Source organism: Pocillopora damicornis, chromosome 7, assembly GCF_964200805.1.
Source record: "Pocillopora damicornis chromosome 7, jaPocDami1.2, whole genome shotgun sequence".
Lineage (NCBI taxonomy): Eukaryota > Metazoa > Cnidaria > Anthozoa > Scleractinia > Pocilloporidae > Pocillopora > Pocillopora damicornis.
Window position 1 is genome coordinate 9830319 of NC_142676.1, and position 10942 is coordinate 9841260.

General features: G+C 36.3%; 1 protein-coding gene across 1 annotated transcript; it reads right to left on the reverse strand.

Annotated features, from left to right (window-relative positions):
* Positions 1–1762: 1762 nt before the first annotated feature.
* LOC149042461 (uncharacterized) lies at positions 1763–7286 on the reverse strand. Its single transcript, XM_089213313.1, has 8 exons — positions 7008–7286; positions 5877–6124; positions 5621–5741; positions 5018–5140; positions 4178–4300; positions 4049–4085; positions 3830–3956; positions 1763–3567 (listed from the first exon to the last, which is right to left on the reverse strand). The coding sequence occupies exons 1-8, from the start codon at positions 7075–7077 to the stop codon at positions 3055–3057; spliced, it is 1362 nt and encodes a 453-aa protein (XP_089069439.1). The 5' UTR covers positions 7078–7286; the 3' UTR covers positions 1763–3054.
* Positions 7287–10942: the final 3656 nt, after the last annotated feature.

Consider the following 10942-nt stretch of genomic DNA (forward strand, 5'->3'; position numbering starts at 1 on the left):
TGATTTACATCATTGATTTTCTGACCATAAGTTTTAAAACGAGTAGTGCATGCAAGGATTTCCAATATTTCCCAGATTTCCCACCAAAAGATAAAATTTCTATATATGTAGTTTTTTTTATGAAACTCCTTCGTCAATGCGTGGACCATGAATTTAAATTTATCCAATTATTTATTTCAATTTTAATTTTTTTCTTCAGTGGGGCAAACTTTTGTGCGGCGCGAAGGTGCGATCTAAAGTCTTGACAATTATAGTATGCTCCAAGGCTCTTTCCCTAATTTGATTTGAGATTAATATGATCCATGCCCTTTCCCTTCACGACCGGCTTATGGACAGAGAAAGAAAAAGCGAGCATAATAGAAGAATGCTGAGAGGAAGGATACTGAATAGTGTCTCTCGTAGCCATGAAATAATTGACAGCCTCCTCACACGTAATTGAAGTTCTCAAAGTGATGAGCAGCACATTTCTCCTCATAGTACCAGCACATCATTACTAGTAAAAAGCATAAGAATCAAGAAACAGATTGCCAAATCTTACTTACGGCAATCTTCAACAAGCCCTCGCAACTGTTGATCCAAGAAGCGATTAGAGACCAGTTAGGAGAGTTTATTTAATCGCTTTTCGGAGCTCAGAGGGTTAACAGATAAAGTTTGATTGCATCTGTGATACAAAAAATGCTAGAAAAAGAATTTCCATCACTAGAGGCATTATCATATCTTACGAGAAGGAAAGAATCAGTGTCTGTTCTAATATTTTGTTATGGGGTCTTTCACCAACCATATGAACAGATACCCTTCAGTATAGCTGAACACAGAACCAGAAATAAACAGACCCAAACGAAAGACACGGCTACAAAATTATTCTCCTTCAGAATATAAGAAATATCTCCACGTTTGCTCCTTCAGAATATTTCCTTCAGGAGTATGGGTGTCTTGAATTCGTTAGGCAACTCATTGTGGTTGCTGGTTCTGCACGTTTTACGGAGAAACAATAATTTCATTTGCTTTTACCAGCGACTAATGCGATCTCCGCACACAAAAAATGATGCAAGCCAGTAGCATCTTGTTGTGACTGAAAAAAGCAGCTGAAGTATATGAAAGCCCTTCCAGCCCTCTACATTGTTTTGCATACAGTTACATTCAAGAGACCTCTTTTACAGAAGACCAGTAAACAAAACACAATTTTACTACCTCATGAAAGAACTTAATTTGCATACGAGTGTTGTTGAACACATTTTTATTGCAAGGATAACCCCTGTTTGTGTGAATTTAATTGGAACCTTTTCGACTATTTTGGGAGTATTTTTAATCAGTGACTGAGTCCTGGGGAAAAAATGCATCGCATCAATAAAGGTGATTCCCAAATCAAGGAAAAATCCATTTCACGTTTAAATTGTGCACGAACAACTAAAAATTGTCTACATCTTAAGGGAGTGCATCCCCTTGAGTGCCTAAAAGCATAGAAAATTTGAAAGGATTTGAAAATTTGCCTTTCCCAAGTTGTTGGATTCTTACAGAGACCAGTTTATAATTTTAATTTTGATTAATGATCGAATTTCATCAATTATTATTACTCATGAAGGAGAGACAGACTCCAATTGACAAGTGATAACCATTTAAAAAGGTCCAACATTTTAAATATATGGCGCCTTTGGGTTAAATAAATCCTACTTACTTTCTGAGAAGACAACTTTTAGCATCACGAGACAGATGAACGCGAAAATAACACAGACGCGAACGGAGTGCATAACACCAATTTATTAGTAGATTCTGTCTAAAGTTGTAGAAACTGCGACCTATACATGATGCGTGTAACACTCTAATACATGACACACGATACGTGTAACACCACTGAGTGTTTTTCAGCCAACGCAAGTTCTAAAAGTTTTCTTCTAGGGGGCTTTAATTCTTAACCGTAGAGCTTGATGTAGAAAAACTGATGAGAATCAGGTGCTAAGAGCATTTAGAGCAAAATAGTTTGAACATGCTATGTGTGTTACGCAAATTTTAATCCTTGTGCATTTTTCTACAATTGAAATTTAGTTCAAAGATAATTGAAAACGACGTGATATTGTTTATTCATACTGTTGATGCTATGTTTTGTTTAAGCAGATCGATGCCACTTTCTGTTTAACTTTATGAGGAATTCTTGAATATGAGTAAAATCTGAGGTTCGATAAAATCAAATTCTATAACCAATACACTTTTTTTCCTGACAATATTCATGCATCATCTGAAATTACAATTAAAAAGGCAAAGGAAGTTTTTTCTTTGTGAATATTGCCGAAACATTATAAAAAATTGCTTCTAAGATAAAAGATGAGTGGAATTCTGTCTCATCGAGAAGCCAGAGCCACAACGAGGGTGTAAAAATGTTATAAAAGGGAAGCTCATCAACCTGTTAAAATATAAGCATTCTCGTGTCTCTCTATAGTAGTCAGATGTATTGATCAGCCCGTAATTCGAAAGGAGTCGACTCCACTCGCCCCATTGTTGTTCGAAAGCTTTCTCGCCATTTCTCGACGCTAAATGTAGCAAATTGTTTTTCTCCGGTAGCTCGGGACTGTTATGAAAGTACAGTTTCATTATCTTATATTAGCGTCTAAATCGATCGAAATATTAACTTGTAAAGTTGTTAGAAGATATATACGTGTTTGTGGATTGCTGTTGTAATAAGCCAAATTATACTTTACATGTTTATGTATTGCCACACATCAATTGACTCAATGGATATGAATATTAGACCAAATTACTATCTTTTTTCGCCTAAATTAGCTTTTTCTTTGTTTGTAATAATTGTAATTCAGTTTATGTCTTAAAGTAAAACGAAACGTGGAAAATTTGGATGCTTGAGTCAGCTGGACCTCGAAATCAGCGATTGCTGCTACAATTGCTTTACTCAAATGTTAGTGCTATATCATTGTGTGTTATATTCCGTACAGACTGTTAAGTATTCTTGTGTTCGTAAATATGACTGTTGTCGTTGAAGATGATGTTAGTTTTGTTTATTACAGTACTGTATGTTTTCTTTTGTTTGTTTGTTTTTTCCGTTCTTCACTGTACCAAGATGTACCCCATGGCTTTGATGTGTGTGGAGGGACCATCGTTTCCACAGGTGTTGTTGTCATCCTTTGGCCCTCCTGTTCCAAACCCGATTCTGGAATCAACATCCCCGCATCCATTATTGTTATTGGCGAAAATACCAATTCTTGCTTTGCAAGCTCTATTTTTCCAATAAGCCCCCTCCGGTTCCAGATTAAACCCTTCTTTGTTACAGAGACGCTGTAAGTAACCCTGTGAACCAATCAATGACTTCCACTTTTCAGGACCCAAGGAGGTGTTGCGGTATTGCCCATCAGCGATCAGTGAGTACAAGGAATCGGCTGGCTTGTTGATGACAATGAACCTGAGAACTTCGTCAATCTTCATACCAAGACAGATCTTAGTGAATGATGTGTTCCAGTAGGTCGGTAACTTGGTTTCCACCGAGTCAAACCCAGTCTCTCCTCCAGGAAGATTATACTCTACCTTGTTGCTCCAATAATTGGAATCATAATGAAAAGTTCGCTGATCGGGAGTAGAGGACAATTATTGTTAAATAGGCAATAAAAGCAAGTAAATTAGTCCCAGTTAGTTAGTTAAATTAGTCCCGACTAGCAAACAGCTTAAACGATAATGTGAGCCGTAACGAACGTAATGATCATTGATTTATGCACTCGAAACTATTATCCTAAGTGTAGGAAAACAGCTTAGATACTTAAGAAATACATTTTTGTTACTATAGGTGATGATAGAAATCGACCAATTATTTTAATAAACAGCTATATACCTTGTTGCCATCAATCTTCAAAACAGAGGTCCAAGCTCCATCTCCACATCCAAAATCCCCCACGTGACAGAAAACGAAAGTTGGTATCGAACCAATATGAAACGTAACCACGCCGCTCTCGTTAAATCTGTTGAATAATGTTAAGGCAAATATATTATTTGAACTGAGGGATCCGTCGTTTGAAGTATAGGGAAAATGTATTTCTTATCTTGAACTTACAGTTTTTTGTTGTGAGCTTCTTTGCACATCGAATTCTCTGAAAATAACAATCAAATCAAAATAAAGCACATGATAACTGTCAAACTGTGACGACATTTTTGAAATCAAGAGTCATGAATTAATTTCCACCTTTGCAAATTTTTCCATCTCCTGAGTATCCAGCCCTACATGTACAGTTGTACGATCCCTTGGTATTGTTGCATACAGCATCAGTGCTACAGTCGTGCTTTCCTCTAGCACACTCATCAATGTCTGAAAATACATCATATTTGCTTTTTAAATTACCACTAAGGCAGTCAAAATTTGTCATATATTCCGAAAGCAAGGAAGACAAATGTGTTCGTATTTACTCGCACTGGTTATTTTGCTTAAAACCGAAAACATATTTCATGTAAAACTACAAAATTAGTAGCAGAAAAGGATTTTAAGGAATTTCTAAACACACTCAGAATGAAATCAACATTATTTTTCATTGCGAGACAAGCAATTTAAGGATGTTTAGAAATTCATAGTTTTGTAGCGTTAAGTCAATAACCAGTCTTTTCTAATCCATAAAGCAATCGTTAGTGCTTTGAAATGTTTATATCGAAGTACTTCACCACGGGAATACACCTTTCTGAGTATTTTTAATTAGTTAATTATAATTTATTAATTAATTAATAGTTAGCAATATTATTGTTGTCATAATAAGTTACATTTTCTTGTTTATATTCAAACTAAGAAGCCACATTGCACGCATTCTTAGCCGGAGATGCCATTACACCGTATCCTTAAGAATGTCCTCTGGGAAGCATATCGCATTAAGAGAGCTATGCATGGCTTAATTTTTCTAATTTGCTGAGAAACGCAGACATTGAGTGAATAATTATGTAAAGACGAAGCTTAATCTACTCAAACAAGTAATACACATGAGTAAATTGAGCACGAAGTCTGATCCTCGTGTTAATTTCAAAAATAACCCGAATGTACCTGAACACGAGCGTCCGTCTCCTCTGTATCCCTTCTTACAAGAACAATTATAGGAACCATATGTGTTTTGACACCTGGCATTTACGTCACAAGTATGGCCGTCGGCGCTACATTCATCAATATCTGAACGTTCATAGGTAGTTAAAATCACAAAATAAAACAAAACTATGAACACATTGTGCAGATTCAATCTTCTCCATAATATACAATCATATAATCATGACATAGACCGGAATTATTATGATAAGAACGGTGGGAATCATAACAAAATAATAAAATAAAGATGCGCAAAAGCATCACATTCGACATTCCTATCCTGGCAGCGTGGAAGAATTTTCTCGCCATGGACCTAGTTTGACTGCCCAGCCTGCCGCCAGTCTCCTATAGTTCAGTAATAGAGCATCCGAAATAGTGATCAAATGTTTGTAGTTTCCACTTCTATTGTGAGCACCCGCAGATCTTTTTCTCCTAATATGCCTGTGTCATTTACTGAATAACTACATATTTCAACAAGGAACTTGGTAACCAAAGCAAATAGGCAAAAACTTTTCAGAAACTAAAATGTTTGATAACTTCATCTACGATGTTGGAATTCCAACCTACCTTTTTCACAATATTCTCCAGAGAAACCGTTTTCACAGAGGCATTCAAACAATTTGTAATTTCGCTTCGTTCGAAAACAAGTTCCCTCGTTGTAACATGGCGTAGAAGAACAAGGCAGCGTCTATCGGTAAAAAAAAAATAATATACTAAGATGATGATTTAAACAAAATGAAATAAACATTTTGTTAATGAAAAGAAAAAAAAAAGAACAAGAAAAAAAGAACGAACGAGACTAATTTTGGCGGTACTTTCTTACTGGGAAGTAGTAGTGATGTGAACTCTCGTTTTGGTAATACTTCTTTGTGCTGTTCTCCTTATCTGAAGAAAGTAACTCACACCACAGTTTTTCTTCAGCGGCCAGGTTTACAGACATACAGAGAGGATGATCGACGCAATTAAAAATGCATTCAAGGTCGTCGTATACCATGAGGACGTCAATTTGAGGCACATCCAGATAATGAAACTTGTCCAATGAAAGTAGACCGTCTCTGGAATTCACTGATTCTTTCGGGTCAAAATAACCTATTAAATGTGTTAATGTGTTATGTGTAAATGAAAAAAGGTATATAGCCTGTATAGCGAACAAACAAAAACAAACAACTCAACAACTCGCCCACACACACGCACAAAAAGAGAAAAGCTGGGGAAAACCGCCAGAGAGCAATAGAAAAGTAACAGGATAAAGGAATTATTTCATCAACCTAGTCCAGCGCTGTCAAACATATTCCTATAATGCACGCCGGTAAAATAAAACGAGACTATATCGAAAGCGCAAGCTGAATTCGAAAACTATGAGTAAACAAAATAAGGCATTGCTTTAAAACAGTAGCTTCCATGTTCAATAGTATGCTAGGGAATATTCAGCATTCTTTGACGCATACTTTTGAGTTATTGTTATTAGTAATAGCAAAAAGTTTAAAGATAAAGACAAGAAAGCTTTAAATACGTTACTTATTCATTTCAACCTTAAGCATTTCAACCCATCAGCGCCCTCAAAATCAAACTAGTTTTTTTACTTGTTTGGAGGCTATTGAATAGGCTCGACATATTTCCAATTCATTCATTTACTCGTTTTAATGTCATCTTCAACCATGGTGAAACTTTCATGCTCTGGTACGAGGGTACAATCTAGTTGAATAACAATTAAATGCTTTCTTAATAATCATAATACACTCCCGCAATTTTCAGCTCTCTGTATCTATGATTAGTTTGATCTATATCCTTCCCTTATAGGACGGGTTCATGAACCAAAAAAGAAAACGAAGGCAATAATGATGCAATGAATGTAAACACTATGTATTTCCATCTGTCGAGGCATCTTCATATCTTACGAATAGGGAAATAATCAGCGTCACCCTTGATATCATGAGATGAGGACTTTACTTACCTTGTGAACAGACAGCCCCGAGTATCACTGAACAAAGCCCCGCTGAAAAGTAGATCAAGGCGAAGGACATGCCTTAAAGTAAATATAATGATATTAATAAATATTCACTTCTTTGGAGTTTCAATAAAATTTAGTCTCTTGAATTCTTTAAGCAACTGTTAGCGCTCGTCAGCTCTGTGTTTCAATAAAGAATTTACAATTTTTCGCGTAAACAAAATGATGCAAACCAACAGCGTCCTCTGATAACTGAAAAGAAGCAGCAGAAGGATATTAGAACCCTCAGAACCTTTTATGTTACTAATGCACAGTTCATAAACCTTGCTTCCCGACCGTGAACAAAACGTAGTTTTTCTTTCTGGTGAAAGAACCTACTTTGCATGTGAGTGTTGCTAGCGTAACGAATCAAACACATTGATAATGCAAGGTTAGCCCCCGGAGTGAATCACTGGGGTAGAATTATTTGTTTGTGCGACTTTATTTGAAACCTTATTAAAAAGCAAGAAAAGTATTTTAACCTTACAAAAGATCCCTGGCGTTGTTAACTTGGCTAGAGGAAATTAATCACAATATTGCATGTGTAACTAACCTTGTTCAACAACGTTTAAGAATTTAAAAGCGTTCAGATTAATTATTTTGAACATAGTGTGTCTGTTACGAAAATGCTTATCCCCACGCTTTCTTTAAAACTGGACTTTATTGTTTAGTCAATTCAAACTGTTGAAATAATTCTCACGTATTAGCTAAATGTGTTTTTGAGGGCCACTGATTATAAATATCGTGAAGCAAGGTGTCATAAAACTTTTTGATAACATTTTTCAAAAAAAGTTCTTCAAAAGGGTCCTTAAGAAATAATAAAATTAATAACGAAGTTTTGCAACTGTCTCTGGTTTATTTATGGTCTGTGGCTCGTAAGACTGGTATTGCATTTAATTTGTTATTCCCGCGAGTGGTGTCACCTTATTGATGATAGAGAAACCTCTGAAAGTTGATCATACACGCAGCTGACATTTGATAAAAGCAAAAAAATAAGCCTTAATTAATCATATAGATGATTTTTATAATTGCTCAAAGCGATTGGATTTTCACTTGTACGCATGCAGAGGATACAACTTTATACTTGAAAGTGAAATTAACCACGAACTTGATAAACTCCATATTTGGCTATCTGAAAACAAGCTCTCATCAATTATTGAAGAGTCAAATTTTGTTATTTGTCACCCAGTTCATAAACAAATTCAAATAGCACAAATTTGTGCTATTTGAATGCAAAATATTAATCATTAGTCCAAGAAACTTCAATTCGATACCCTGGAGTTTATATAGATTCAAATATTAGTTATAAGAGTTACAACAACAACATTGCCAAAAAAAAAAAAATTAAGTAATGATCAAAAGAAGTGTGGGTATGCTCTCAGGCTTCGCTTTTTCCTAAACGCAAACACCTTATTTAGACTGTATAATATCTTCATTGATCCATTCTTAAAGTTTTGTTGAATTGCGTGGGGTAATGCCTATGTATCAGTCTACTTTTTGAATTTTATTTTATTCACAAATTTAAGCTCAGGGTTTTTGCTGGATGTTGGGGCACGCGCCAGCGTAACGTTTTTCTAGAAAAAATTTGCTATGCTTTTCAAGGTAAAAAAAAACCGTCAAAAGGCGCTGAGCTAGGTTCGGACTATCGTTTGCTGTAGGAAATATCAGCAAAATTGCTTTCGCAATAAGGCTAAGGCTCCACAAAAAAAGGGACAACCCCAGTGATAATTCGGTCAGGCCTTTGATTTTCTTCATTTTGCTTTCGTGAAATCCCTCGAAATTGTCAAAATTTGATAAATTTTTCCTGCCGATCATTTAAAAGCCGGAAAAGTAAGGGATACCAAGGCGGTTTCCTCGCTATTTGCAATTTTGTGTTTTCTTCCTCTATCTCAAATTTGGTCCTATTAATTTTTTTCCCATCAACAGGCAATAGGAAGGACACAAATATGTTTAACGTTTCAGCAAAACTTAGGAAATTCCACCGCAGAAAACTCGATAATCTTATTCGAAAGATCCCTAATTTCTTTGTCGCAAAACATTTAGCAATTGAAAAGAACTATGCCAAGATTGGTATGTGGGCATGCGTAAACTTTCGAATCGCGGACCACAAATGTTCATTCCATTTCATATGTTCTGTTCGGACTTTCGAAATTATTAATCGTCGACCAAAGTGGTCGTGGCTATGGTTGCTCCGTGCAAGGTAATAAGGTACATACCTTTATGCTAGTTAATTCGAGGAATCTTTGCAAACATCATCGAATGTTGCACTATGGCAGATACAATTCTCATCGCGGGTGTCACTCGGGAGCCGATGAACTTTATATTGTTTACACATCAATTGGATGTTACTCATAGCTAAACAAATCAAAGCTGCAGTTCTACACTTGTTTTTCGCAGTTTAGGCAAGATTAAACAGGCTTTTTTCCGAGGACGGAAAATATCATGAAAACCGTAGATTCCTCACCTGAGATGACCTTAGTGCCTGAGAGCACGTTTTGGAGGTGATTCATTTTCTTCCCAACGGTCTTCGTAGTTAAGTTTTCGCTTGGCCGACCAAATTTTGCACCCTCTACGCAGTGATTCACTCTGTTCTTTACATTCCTTTCGAGGTCGTCTCAAAGCGACCAAACGCGCTGCGGATGTCGCTTCAGCCTTTTTAAGGTTGAAAACGCCCAGAAATATAGAAGGTGTCGTTGCTGGAATTTCCAGAGTCCATATATATTTTTACAACCACAACAACAACAATCCAATAAAGATTGGCTTTACTTCGAAATCCTATTTATTTCCGACAGATTAGACAGAAAGATCACTAAAATCTTCAGAAAAGAAAACATTGACGCCCGAATAACCCATAGAGTCTACACTCTAAGAAACGCCTTATCCACCAGGAGAAACGAACCACAATGCAAACGCACCAACTGCCCTGTCGCACTCAGACAGTTTGCTTTTGTAGAAACACCATCTACAAGATCACATGCGACAGACGCCAGCAATTCTATGTCGGCAGCACCGACCGACACACACACGACCGGGTAAAAGAACATTTAAAAAACAACAAATCATCTGTGTTCAAGCACAAAAACGCGAAAATAAAACTTACATTATCAAGTAAATATTATAAGAGCTAAGAAATAGATCGCCAGTGATTCGATATAGAGACCTTTAACAAACTCTCACAACTCTTGCTCCAGGGAAGAGTGTGGAGACCAACGATGAGAGTTCATTTGATCGCTTTACAGAATTCAGAAGATGAAATTTAATTATATCCCTGATACGATAAAAGAAAGAGTAATTATTTCCGTTAGTCGAGACCTCTCCATATCTTATGAGTAGAAAAGAATCAGCGGCACTCCTAACGTTTAAAATGAAGACTTGGACTAATTAACAAGGACTAACTATGTGAACAGATAGCATTTCGACTTCCCAGTAATAAACAGATCAAAACGAAAAAATGGCTGATGGTGCGGAGGATTCGCTCCTTTAGAATTTAAAAAAATGTCGGAGTTCTGACTTAACGTAGCTAATGCCTTTGCAACTTGCTTTTACTTAGGTGTTCCACCTTCCGTTGCATAAAAAAATGATGCTATTCAAGAGAGCCTATTTGATGACTGAAAAAAGCAGCTGAACGATGTTAGAGCCCTGAGGATCCTCTATGAAGACCACGCATATTTAATAAACCTTGTTTGCAGAAGGTTTACGAAACGTAGAATTGTAAAGAAAGAACCTATTTTGCATGCGAGCTTTGTGTTCTTAGCTAATTAAACACATCGTTGAGGTAAAAAAAGGCCCCGGAGTGAAACACACTGGCACATTTTTTCTGTTTATGTAACTTAATTGGAAACCTGTTTGGCTATTGTGAGAGTTAACTTGTTTTTCATCAGCGATACAGGCTTCAAAGAAAT

Bases quoted from the DNA above. Each gene is read 5' to 3' on its own strand.
- LOC149042461 (XM_089213313.1), bottom strand. From the start codon at position 7,077: ATGTCCTTCGCCTTGATCTACTTTTCAGCGGGGCTTTGTTCAGTGATA. The intron at 5,742-5,876 runs GTAAGAAAGTAC...TTTTACCGATAG, and splicing joins CACATCACTACTACTTCCCA to ACGCTGCCTTGTTCTTCTAC. The intron at 3,957-4,048 runs GTAAGTTCAAGA...ATTATTCAACAG, and splicing joins GAAGCTCACAACAAAAAACT to ATTTAACGAGAGCGGCGTGG.